Source organism: Anser cygnoides, chromosome 2, assembly GCF_040182565.1.
Source record: "Anser cygnoides isolate HZ-2024a breed goose chromosome 2, Taihu_goose_T2T_genome, whole genome shotgun sequence".
NCBI classification, from domain to species: Eukaryota; Metazoa; Chordata; class Aves; order Anseriformes; family Anatidae; genus Anser; species Anser cygnoides.
In genome coordinates, this window is record NC_089874.1 from 9697504 (window position 1) to 9710263 (window position 12760).

The following is a 12760-nucleotide window of genomic DNA, read 5'->3' on the forward strand; positions in this document are numbered from 1 at the left end:
CATAAACATAAATTTTTTTTTTGAAAAACTGACTTTCTGTGGAAAGCAGCCAAAAGGCGCTGCCAGTCCACGGTGCCGTAGTCGTGGCGCAAGGACAATTACTGGGGGGAGATGTGGAGTAAGTCACGCAATGTCACTGCGATTCAGGGAGGGAATAAGCATCAGATAGAAATGGGATGATTTCAGGATGAATGTGGACGCGTGACCCTTGGGCACAGCCATTCTTGACATTTTTTGTCTGTGGTCCGACTGGCTGAACTTCTGCTGGCAGCAGTGGGAGGCAGGGCACAGTTTACTATTTACGTGCATGCTCATCCACAGGCTTGTAGAGACCTCTTCCTGCGAGCCTAAGTCAAAACTAAGAAACGTTCCCGGATATATCTAATATGAAAGATGCTACTTTAAGTGTCCAAAATCCTTCCATAACGTGGCTGGGGGGTTAGTGCTTCAGGAGCAGAAAAGGGCTCTGAATTGATAAAAACACCCTACCCTGGAAAACCAAGCAGCTACGGTTACAGCACTGATCCTTACACGTGACAAGCTGGGGGGAAGTACCGGGGGATTTGTTTAGATATTTTTAACAACAAGCTGGATGCCTGACTTATTTTTTTAGCCATACAGCAGAAGATTTAAGCTAAGCAGTAGTGTCCCCCCATAGCTATTATCGCCATTTCAATTTTTGTTTTCCTTTAAGCTGACCAATGCTGTTTTTAACTTTCTCTGGTTTTTGTATCAAAATTAACGGGGCAGTGAAGTCTGGTTTTTCGCTTTGGCCGGAGTGTGATGCTGATAAATCATACGCGAGTCCTTTTTGGCAGGGTTTTAGCGCCGCACCTGAACGGTCCAAGTTTCTGCAGGGCTTTTTAACTTCCCCTTTTTCCCCCGTCCCTCGCACCGGGGAGGACGAGCTGGTATCGGTGGCGCTCTGAAAGAGCAAATGCGAGCGGCTCTGCCCCGCCGTGAAGGTGTGCAACTCGATGCCGTGCTCAGAGCACATCTGGCATCGTTTGGTTTGCGTCGTGCTGCGGGTGAGCCCTGCACGCCAGCGGGCCCAGCCTGGGAGCAGCGCGGTGCCAAACGTGCAGGACGGTGCTTTCGGCTTTGTACACACAAGTTTCGGCTCCCGTGCTCGGGTGTCTCGTTGCAGTGAGCGTAGCAGCAGCTCAGTGCCTTGTCAGGTCCCCCGTGCATGGGAAGCAGCTCTTGACCTTTTCCTAAATCAGATGAGGCAGTTTTAAGCTTTTATTTCCATGAGACAATCCGATCCGCAGGGTCGCTTTTCCAAAGGCGTGGCGGAGCGCATCTACCTAAAGACATTGTGGGGTTGGACCCGTGTCAGGAAATTGTAGGTAGAGATGTGACTCTTTTACCAGATGCCGCTTCTCGTGATTTCATCTCCTGGAGGAAACTTGCCTCCAGTAAAGCTTACTTCACCGGGAGGCCCGCGGGCGTGCACATCGCAGCTGCCCCCAAAAAACAGCTGCGCTATCACCAGGGCCGGGACAAGCTGCAGCCCTGCTTGAGAAGTCTGTGAATTACAGGAGCCTTCCCCTGATTTAGATGCACATACAATGCAGAATCGGATATCGCTTCCCTAACAGCACTTTAAGGAAATGAAATGAGCAGCTATCAAGAAGAAATTTAGGAAGAGCCAGCTGGCACCAAACCGTTCTTAAAACTTGTGGGCTTGGACAAAGCAGTTCACGCACCAAAAGCAGCATGTGAATGGACAACTTTAACGTGAGTGCATTCAAAAATGACAAACCTGATGTCGCTAGAAGGAGAGCTACACAGTAAAATTGTGGAGAGACCCTGTACAAGCAGTTCTTTTAAGGTTTTCTGTCAGTAGCAAGAAATGGTTGTTTCAGTCCCAACTCTGACAGATTTCCAGGCATGGCAGTTGTCATTAAACATCCATTACGGACCTTTTAGTGTTAGGATGGTAAAAGTATCCTCAAACCTCCCTGGGGTGTGCAGGCATGAAGTACCAGGGGTATTTCAGGGGGCAGCGAGCTCCTCTGTGGTAGCAGCCTTTCAGGTATGGCCAGGGGATGAAGCTCAGAGTGTTTATAGCAGAAGAGATGAGAAGTCTCAATGACGCCTTGAGGGGAGAAAGTCATCCTGCTCTCCTTTTCTAGGCTTGCATTTTATGCACAAAATCGTCTCTCCTCCTTGGCCGAAGCCTTCGACCCTGGATGGATTTTTTTTTCTTAACCTGTAGTTCAGTTCAGCCTTAAAGCATTGACTAGATGGTGTTCGCTTTTCAAACTTCCCTACAGAAATGCTTTGTTCAGATGAAGATGTAGCTAAACCTGCTGGTCTGTCACCAATTTTTGTTACACCAAAGACTACACAGGTACTGTGCAGCACAAATTAGCACACAAGGGCATAAAAAGCAGATGTGAATGTGAAGCATTGCCCGCAGGCTGATGGAGAGCCCTCTGAGGCACAGTAAGCTTTTTCAATGTTATCCCCTATTCCTCAGCTGCTAAAATTGATGCTCAGACGTAAGCTCTCGATGTATAAAGAGGAATTTCTGGAAGAGTCAAGGAGTGGCTATTTCAAGCGGTTTGTCATTTTCTAGCTGAGAAAAGAGCTTCCTCCCTCCTATCCCAAGCAAACTGTACCCATGAGGATCTGTAGCATGACAGATATTCTCTCTGGACAGCTCAGAAGTCAACGGAAGAGAAAACCTTTTTCAGGGTGCTACCAGCTCACTGCCTGCAGCTGCTGCATGGTCCAGCCCCAGCTCTGCACACCCAGGCTGGCCTTTCCATCTAACATGTCTCTGTGATCCCCGCTCCCTCCTCCTCTAAAACCCCCTGCCATGGGCTTTCCATCACATAGAACCTGCCGTACACTGAACAGCACCTGAATATGGGCTGAAGAGTGAAAAAATGTGGATGAATTCATAGGTTTTATTATAACAAACCATATAAATGGAGCTCAGTGCCGTGATGCTCTGGGCAGGACCATGGAGGCAGCAGCTCCATGCCTCCCATCACCCAAATCGGCCTCTCCCCACACCCTCAGCTCACCCTGACAAGAACATGTGGGATGCTCAGAGGTGCCTTAAAAATGCCCTGGCCTCCATCAAGCAGGCCCTTAGGAGAAGATGGGGGCTGACAGCATGGGAGGAGGGAGGGAAGGCAAGAAAATCCCTGCAGGAGCAGGGAGCTGGGAAGAGAGAAAGAGGCAACAGAGACAGCAGGAAGCGCTGGCTTACGCTGCTGGATTGCCATCTTAATTATCCCTGGCAAAAGAACAGTGATTAACATCACTGACTGTGGACAACCTTTATGTAATTACTCATTAACATTTCTAAAATTGCACCTAGCTGCTAGAGCAATGCGTGCTTTATAGATTCATCATGTTTAAGTCCGGAACGAGTCAGTAGATGGCCTGTGCAGCCCTCTGTGCTCCGCCAGCCGCGATCACACGGCAGAAACGGGTCCCCAGGGCTGGTTTCCCCAGAGAGGGCAGCCAGTGATACCCAGCGATGGACATCCCACCCTATACCCTGAGATGTTGTTCCACATTAGGATCATCCCTGTGCCTCATCCTCAGGTTAAAATCTGTGCTGGCTGCCTTAATTTGTATTTAGGGAAGTGGCAGCCGCGGGGCTGGATAGGGACGGAGCTTCTCCATCTCCACCAGGGGCTTCCACCCTGCCAAAAGCTGGCCAAGGACATTAACACAGGTCTTGAGGACAATAATTTTAAATAATGAATTAATTAGAGGAAAATTGTGATTGGCTTGCACATGTCCTGCAAGCAGTAAAATGAGGCTGAGCCTCCCAGCTACACAATTTGTGGCAAGCCACTGGCTCTGCTGGGCCTTGCAGTGCAGAAGGGTCATCGCTCCTGTTAGCTGCTGATTTCAGAGACCACTCTCAGGTAGATTTAGTTCAGCAAAACCTGTTTTTTAGTTCAGTTCCAGCAGTTTATTTTCCAAAAGGAAGCTGAAAGCCAAATCTTGATAACAGTTTGCGATCAGAGGAAAATCACTACAAGACCACTCTGGCCTCCTAAATCCTAAATGGTGATTCCATTTCCATGCAAGGAGGCCCTGGGACTTCAGCCAAAAGCTCTCCAGTGCTCAGGGCAGGGGGTAGTGAACACCCCCTGGGCCTGAGCTCTTTTGGAAGCACCATGCATACACAGCCCCCTGCTTCTCTTGGAAAAAAAGGGAAATCAAAAAGTCCCAGAAAAGGCAAAAACACCCAAGTCGAGTCCAGGACAACCCCAATACACCTTAGCTCTGATCCTGATCACCTGAACACTGGTAAAAAAACATAAGCAAAAGTCAGACTGCTGTACCATGGGCACCAAGGAGCTCTCAGAGCAACGTTCAGTGGCCAGCCTTGAACAGGCATTTTGGGGCAGAAGGCCTGTAGTTTGGCATTTGGGGGCTGGAGGACTGTAACCTGGCATTTTGGGGCAGAAGGACTGTAATTTGGTCATTCCACACCACAGCCTTGTCTCCTCCACCACCCGTTCCCTGCTGGGGACCCAGACCTCTGACCACAAAGCACCTCACATGGCACAGGAGCGAGGTACACCTCAGGATCTAAAAATTAATATTTCTGCTCTCACATTTGAAGCACTGTGGAGCTATCCCGGCACCCACAGCACACGAAGGGAAAGCCAAATGAAAAAAGAAGAGGCTCCAGGCTGGGATCCTCTGACCTGGGGCACAGCCCCCTCATTGTGGCCCTACTGGCGTAAAGGGGAAGGGGCTCGGCAGGAGGCCGGGCTGGGGGACGGGGCCCTCCTGAGCCCTGGAGGAAAATTTGACTTAATCCATTAGCTGTGGGTGCATGTGAGAGTTTGGACTTCAGAAATAATCCACAGGCTCTCTGCTAGTGAAGTATTTCATCCCCAAAAGTTTCGTGGAGAGTTTGAGGGGGATTATATTTTTATGGGTTCCCATTTGAAAGACTTTTCACAGGTTTACCTCAAGCATATGGCTCCGATTTTGGTTCTTTTGTTTTCCCACTTAATGCTCTTGGAATTGCTGGTTAATGACATCCATGCTGAAACCACGTTTTTTTCCAAGGAAAATGTCCACCCAAGGTGGTGCTTACCTCTCCTCAAGTGTGGCAACAAAACGCCAAAGGGCCTCCTTGTGCACAGACTGCCTGCTGCAGTTCCAGCCGGGGGATGGATTAAAGCCACACTGGCCCTGACAGTGCTGAGGACACCAGCACCAACATCACCATCACCACCACCACTACCATGACCATCACAACCACCACCACTGCCGCCACCATCAGGACCAGCACCACCACCACCACCATCAGCACCAGCACCACCAGCACTACCACTACCATCGCTACCACCACCACCACCATCAGCAGCACCAGCACTGCCACCACCAGCACCAGCAGCACCATCACTACCACCACCACATCATCACCACCATCATCACCACCATCATACTATCACCACCACCAGCACCACCATCACTAGCACCACCACCACCATCATCACCACTAGCACCAGCACTACCACCATCACCACCAGCAGCACCATCATCACTGCCACCACCACTACCAGCACCACCACAACCATCATCACCACCAGCACTACCACCACCATCATCACTACCAGTACCACCAGCACCACCACCGCCAGCACCAGCACCACCAGCACCAACACCACCAGCAGCAATGCTGCCGAGCCCATCTGGGCACACATTGGGTCCAGCTGCCAGAGCACAGCACCCATTACCAGGCTCTATCCATCGCTGTGAACCTTCCCCATGCCGCACGTGAACCTCGACACTTCAAAAGACCGTGGGAAAGCCTGATTAAAGGGATTTTCTCCCCTGTTAGGATCGACACCTTCTTTGAAGCCCTTCCAAACGACAGCACAAACGCACCCACCGTGAAGGGACCCGAGCTGTATTTTCAGCGAGCTTAATTTCTCCTTCCCCCCTCCTTGCTCTCTTCGCGGCCCCCCCTCTCCTCTCGGTTTTGGAAACACCTGGTAAGCTGTAAAATGATTTACGAAGTGAAAGTGTTAAATGAGGCCACCAGCTGTAAGACTGACAGAGCTTTATGAGTTTTATTAGGTGCCCTATTATGGAAAATAAACTTTAATCCGTCCATAAAAACAGAATCTGAAAAACATATTTGCCCTTGTAGTCTGGAACACTGAAGGTATTCTTGTGAGAGGCCGGGCTTTAAAGAGATTAATTTTATTGAGACAGACACAAAACACCGGTAGGGCTTTGATACGGAGCCCAGGACCGGCTGCCTGCGCCCTGCAAGGCGATTTCTCACGTCTGGACACACACCTCCGCGCATCCTGGCCCGACGGCGCATGCCGGCCACTTTAATTAGCGGGATTTAATCGGAAATTAGTGGCTAAGGAGAGATCTTTTTTTTTTTTTTTTTGGGAAGGTGACCTCAGCTCGCCCTTAATTATTCTTATGGTGATTATTTTGGGGATAACGACGGGGATTGCCTTGTTTCGGCTCTTTTCAGGGGCAGAGAGAGGTGACAGCGGGACGCGCCGGCGGCTTTAGGGGCGGGGGAGCCGCAGCCGTCCCCCCCCCAGGGCAGATGCAGCCGCAGCCACCAGCGTGGAAGTTCACAAGCCCCCTTCCCATCCTTTTTTCCCCTTCTTTTTCCCTTCTCTCTTTAAGTTCTCCAAACCCCGCGGCCTGTGAACGAAAGGACACCGCGTTACCGATTTAAACCCGAGCCCGCAACACGACTGTTTCCCTGCAAGATGGGGGGGGGGGGGGGGGGGGGGGGGGGCATCGATCAAGCCTAAATCGGGTTTACCCCGATCAGGTTTCCGACACACGGGATCCGGCCAGATTTACGGTTCCCCTGTGCGCGGCTGTGATTTACGGCGTAGTCCCGCGGCGCACTGGGTGTGCCGGGCCGGTAAACCCATAAATAACCGGGTCGTGCCTAAAGCCCAGCTCCGAGAGGCAGCACCTGAAGCTCTCCGGGATGGGGAGGTGCTTTCCTTCGTGCTGTCTCCAGCTCGAAGCCCCCCTGCGTGCTCCAGGCTGGGTTTCAAGGCGGGATTTTTAGAGAAGCTGGGGCCGCGCAGCTCTCCTTGGAAAGGTTGGCGCGGGTTTGCAAAGCGCTGCCTTAAAAGAAATTAAAAAAAGAATAATTAAGTAATAATAATTAAATAATAAAAGTTAAATAACGGTAATTTTAAAAAGCGGGGGGGCGGGAACAGGCCTCGTTTCGGAGCTTTTTAGTCCCCCGTACAAGCGGCTGCGCCCTGGCTGCGCGCATCTTGCGCCGCCCTTCAGTTAGCGGGGATGAATTGCGGGACGTGGCCCCGAGCCGGCGGGGCTGAGCCGGTGATGATGGTCAAATTCCCCGTCATTGATTTGGGGGAGAGCCGCCGTGACGAGGACGGATCGATCCGCCGATTTATTGGCGAGCTAAAGCCCGGGGCGGCGGCTGCGGCCGTCCGGGGGGGGCCCCTTCCTCGGCGTCGGGGAGAGCACGGCGGGGGGGGGGGGGGGATTGGTTCTCGCCCCCTGCAGCTCGTTTGTAAGACCTTAATTAAGGCCGCTCCTGCAAGGCGGAGCTGCTCCCCGCTGGGGGGTGCCCCGGTTTGGGGTCTCCGGGTGCTGCAGGAGGGGGAGAGAGGAGCCCCGACGGCGGGGAGGGGTGGGCAAAGGGGTGCAAAAAGGGGGGGGGGCGCAGCCGCTTCGCCCCCCCCCTCATCCGGACGGGAGGGACGGGGAGGTCACGGAGGCCGAAGGAAGAAGCTGGAGCCCCTTCCCCGACGGCACTGAGTCCTCTGCCCCCCCGTTATAGGATGCCACGACCCCAGGGGGAAACGTCGGGGGCACATTGCGCCGGGTCCCCCCCGTCCATGTCACTCGGGGGGAAAGCTCGGGTGGGAAACCGCGGCCCCGCTCCTTCCCTACCCCCCTCCCGGCCCCCCCCAAGACCCCTGACACGTCTCAAGTACAAAACGCCGTTTATTTTCCACCCCACCACACGGGTGGGGTGGGGGAGCTGGGTAATAATTTAGCATGCATAAGTAGAGGCAATTCTTCTTATTATTATTTTTTATAAATACGATATACAAAAATAAAGACGGTATCGAGATTTCCAGCAGTTTTAACGTTCAGGACATAACCAGTTTTCCCGCTATATAGTCGGAACAAAACCATTTCCAAGACTCAGCGAACGGAGGGTTGGGACTGGGGGGCGGGGGGGTGTCAAGTTTTGTCTGCTTTTCAGTCAGTAATAACACTGTGGTCACCGCAAATCTTCCGTCCCCCTCCCGGCACACGGGGGGATCCTCTTCTCCATCCCCCTCCAAGCGGGGAGAAAACGGAATAAAAGGGGGGAGCTGGGGGGGGGGCGGCCCCGACGGGGCGGGCGGGGAGCTGGGGCCGGGGGCTCACTGGGGCTGGGTGGGGGCCAGCGGGGGGGCTCCGTGCCGGCCCCGGGGCTGCGAGTCCTCCTCGTCCGCCTCGGAGCAGTCGGAGGAGTGGTAGGGGCAGCACCTGCCGGCTTCTTCCTCCTCCTCTTCCTCCTCGTCGTCGTCGGGCTCGCTGTCGGGCAGCTCCCGCAGCCGCCGCCCGCCGCTCTTGTCGGGGGCGGGCAGCAGCAGCTCCTCGTCCGCCTTGTCCTCGCCTCCCCCCTTCTGCTTCTCGGCTTCCTGCGCCGCCTGCTCCTTCGCCTTCTTGCTCCGCTTCCACTTCATGCGCCGGTTCTGGAACCAAATCTTCACCTGGGGGGGGGGGGGGAGGGGGGGCGAAGAGAAATTTGGGGCACGGCTTCAGCCCCGGCCCCTCGACGGCGCCCCGACGGCGCCCCTATTTCCCACCGCCCCCCCCCCCCCTCCCCACACCCCGGGGTCTCACCTGCGTCTCGGTGAGCATCAGCGACGTGGCCACCTCGAAGCGCTTGGGCCGGGAGAGGTATTTGTTCAGCTTGAACTGGTGCTCCAGCTCCAGCAGCTGCTGGCTGGTGAAAGCCGTGCGGGGCCGGCGGCACTTCCCCAGCAGGTTGGACTGAGCCTGGGCTGCGGGGGGAACCGCGGGGGTGAGAACAGAGCTGGGGTGGGGGGGGGCAGAGAAATGGGGGAGCCGTCGGGGGGATGCCGGGGGGCACCAGGGGGGAGTGCACGGAGAGGGGAGAGGGGACCCGACGTGCCACGGGGGGTGTCAGGGGGGTCCCTGAAATGGAATGAATGAAATCAAAGATAAAAAGCCAGAAAGAAAAAAGAAAGAAATAAAAATCTGCCCCTTGATTTCCCCAGAGCCCAAGTGCGAGGCAATAAAAGGGAGCCGGGGGTGGCGGCTCGCCCCGTGGGATGCTCAGCTCCGCTTAAACCCGCCGCGCTCGCGGCCCCCCCCCGGGCCCCCCCGGCTGTAATTAACGGGATTGCAGCGGGTAAGGGAGCGGCGAGGGGTGGGAAACTGCCTTTGAACGAAAAATGCGGTTTTTTAAATAAATATAAATAATTAAAAATAGTATATAAATTAACATATATAATATATAAATTAATATACAATATATAAATTAAAATATATAGATCCGTTATATATATACATACTATATATATACATATATATACATATATATACACACACATATATATATATCGGTGTGTTTTCCGCATTAAAAAAATCAAATAAGGGATTTTATCCAAAAAAAAAGGGGGGTGGATGGATGGACAAGGGGCTCCGACACCCGGCGGCGCGCCCCGGCCGTGCCCGCGCTTCCCGGCGCGTTTTGGGGTTTCGTTTGATTTGGTTTGGGACCGAAGAAAATGCTCTGGATTCCCGGCCGCTTTTGGGGCCAGGCTGCCGAAAAGGGCACGAAGAGAAAAGGGCAGTGTCCGGCTCGCAGACGGGAGCGAGGATGGGATTTTGTCACCGCCGTGCGATTTTCCCCGCTTATTTCTTCCCCCTTGCGCCTTGTTTGAGAGGCAGGGCTCTGACAGCTCCCCTAATTATTTTTTTTTCTCCCTGAATGTTCCAGCCCAAACAACCTCCATCCGAAAGAAAACAATGGACTTTTTTGTCTGCGAACGTGTGCAGAGTACGAAAAAAAAAAAAAAAAAAAATCCCAATTCTTTTTTTTTTTCTTTTCCTGGCACGATTTTCGTAAAACTACACCTCCGGTATTGTTAACCCGGCCGTCCCCACCGAGAGCTCACACCTAAGGAAATGATCTGTGCCTGAAACAGATGCACGAAAAGGTCCCCGTCGCCGTGAGGCCTAGCTGTTCTGCTGCTGAGGCTGCGATTTGGGGCTGGGGGGATTTCGTGCAGCATTTCCAGAGCCCCCAGCCCCCCGCCCCGAACCGCTCCGACCCCGTTATTCCCCGTCGCTTCGTCCTCCCGGGGACCCCAAGCTCCCGCTGACCCCTAACCCTACGCCCGCTTGCCCAAGGGGTGAGCGCCGCAGTTATTTTCAGCCCGCTGCCGGGAAAAGGAAAATAAAATAAAGAGCGGCTGGGGACCAGGACCTGAGTTTTGGGGGAACCCGGGGATGGGCTGCTCAGCGGGGACGGGCTGGCAGCCGTCACGTTTGAGCCGCCCTAAAAAAACCGAGCCGGAGGGCGACAGGGGATAAAGGGGGCGACACGGGCGTCCCTTGCGGATGGCTGTTTCCTCCTTTTAATAAAAATTAAAACAACATAACGCGGTTGAAACCCTAGGAGCCGGGAGCTGGCGGGGGTGGGGGTGGCTATTAGGGTTGCGGAGGGGTTAGGGCTGCGGAAGGCGATACTCACAGTTAAAATCGGGCATTTTGGGCAGGATCATGCCGGCCGTGGATGCCCGCAGCCACTGGTCCAGCTGGAAGGTGCCCGCGCTCAGCTTGATGGGGTCGGCGGCGGGGTGGGAAGGATGCGCCCCTTGCACTTGCGAGTAGGAGTAGGACAGAGCCGGGTGCTGCCCGCCCAGCGCCGAGTACCCGTACACGGGGTGCCCGTATAGGGCCGCCTGCGGGGGCATGCCGGGCCCCCCGGGGGCCGCGGGGTGCAGTCCCAGGGCCATCCCGGCGTGGTGCGGGGGGTGGCCGCTGGTGGAGGCCAAAAACCCCCCCTTGGGCACCAGGGCGCAGTGGGCGGCCAGGATGCGCGGCGGCGGCGGCGGCGGCGAGGGGCTGTCGGCGCGGAGGCGGTCGGCGGGGCCGGCGGCGGGCTGCTGCTGCTGCTCGGAGGAAGAGGAGGAGGAGGAGGAGGAGGAGGAAGAGGAGGACGAGGAGGAAGCCGGGGGGCTGCCGCTGGAGCTGCTGGAGCTGCTGGAGCCGCGCGCCGCGCTGCCACCCAGCGAGGAGGCGACGAGGGCGAGCGGAGCGCTCTGCGCCGCCACCGCCGCCGCCTTGGGGGGGTCGACAGCCAGCAGCGCGTCGATGCGGAAATTTTTGGATTTTTCCATGGGAGCACCGGCAGCTGGCGGCGAGAGGGGCCGGGGGGGAGGAATTTTAAAGGGGGGGTTGGGGGGGGGGGGGGGGGAATTGGGACGGCAGCGGGCGGGCGGCCCCGGGCCGGGCCCGCGTCTCCCGGCGGCGGCGGGCAGCGGGCGGCTGTGGGGCCGCGCTGGGCGGTGCGACCCTACAAGGGCCTTCAGGAGGCTCCCATTGGGCCGGAGGCTCTGCAGCCTCCATTGGCGGCGGCGGGAGGCCGAGCCCGCTATTGGCCCCGCCGAGCACCTGTCACGGAGCCCCCCCCCCTACCCCCCTTTCCCGAGCCCCCCCCCGACGGCACGGCCCCGCAGCCCCCCCCCCCACCCGGTCCCCGGGAAAGCGCCGTCCGAGGGGACGGGGGAGGCTCCGGGGGGGGGGGGGGGGGGGGCTCGCCCCGTGATTTTTGCCCTCACCGGGGGTCCCAGCGAGGTGTTGAGGAGTTTATTGCCCCCCCCCCCTTCTCGCACACGGTAAATATTTGCCCTAAACGCGCCGCCAAGCGCTTTTTGAGGAGTTTGGAAAGAATAAACACCTGTAGGTCAGGGAGTCATGCCTGCCACCAGAATGCGCCTTGGTAAAGAGTGTGTGTGCGGGGGGGGGAGCCGCTTATCTAGCACAAACAGGCACGGGAAAAGGGAAAGAGAGGGGCCAGGGGGTCTCCCCCCATCCCGCCTGGGTCCCGTTTCCCCCGGGGGAGCGGCCGCGGGGACCCCCGGTGCGAGGGGAGGTGACAGACCAGGCGCCCTCTCGCCCCGAAAACCTTCGAGAGCCCCGGGGAAGTGCCCGTGTGACATCCCCGGCCCCATGCGACACCCCCAGCCCTGTCACCCCCCTCCCCCGGGACCGTCCAGGGGCGGTGGGGCTGCCCCCGGCAGCAGGGAGCGACCCCCGGCCCCCGCCTGCCTTTTTTTTTGGGGGGGGGGGGGGGAGGACGACGACAAAAACCGGGAAGGAAAAAGGGGAAAAAAAAGGGGGAAGCGAGAAAAAAAACCCGAAAACGGCAACGAAATATCCCACGGCTTTTTTTTCCTGGTCCCCTTCTCAAGACCGCTCCGTCGGCAGAAGGCCCGGGGGGTCCTGAGCCAGGGGGTGCTGGGACCCCCCCGTCACCTCCCGGGACCCCGCGGCGGGTGGCAGCGGGGGGGCCGCGCATGGGGGTGCGGGGGGGCTGCGTGGTAGTAATAATAATGAAGAATAATAATAACAATAATAATTAATTATAGGGGTGCAGTTTGCGGGGGGGAACAGGGAACGGAGCCGCAGGACAAGGGCCGGCAGCGCTGCGGTGCCCGGGCGGGGGGGGCGGCCCCGGCCCCCGCAGCCCCCGGCCCAGCCCCGGCCGGGC

The 12760-nt window shown here is 56.4% G+C and overlaps 1 protein-coding gene across 1 annotated transcript; it reads right to left on the minus strand.

The window, feature by feature from the left end:
* Positions 1-7968: 7968 nt before the first annotated feature.
* On the minus strand, positions 7969-11423 carry MNX1 (motor neuron and pancreas homeobox 1). Its single transcript, XM_066991223.1, has 3 exons — positions 10739-11423; positions 8860-9020; positions 7969-8726 (listed from the first exon to the last, which is right to left on the minus strand). The coding sequence occupies exons 1-3, from the start codon at positions 11385-11387 to the stop codon at positions 8394-8396; spliced, it is 1143 nt and encodes a 380-aa protein (XP_066847324.1). The 5' UTR covers positions 11388-11423; the 3' UTR covers positions 7969-8393.
* Between the last annotated feature and the right edge of the window lie 1337 nt (positions 11424-12760).

What these genes read in the sequence shown, in the direction of transcription:
- MNX1 (XM_066991223.1), bottom strand. Translation starts at nt 11,387, where the DNA reads ATGGAAAAATCCAAAAATTTCCGCATCGACGCGCTGCTGGCTGTCGAC. An exon ending in CAAAATGCCCGATTTTAACT is followed by an intron (nt 9,021 to 10,738) that starts GTGAGTATCGCC and finishes TTCCCCCCGCAG; the next exon opens with CCCAGGCTCAGTCCAACCTG. An exon ending in TGATGCTCACCGAGACGCAG is followed by an intron (nt 8,727 to 8,859) that starts GTGAGACCCCGG and finishes CCCCCCCCCCAG; the next exon opens with GTGAAGATTTGGTTCCAGAA.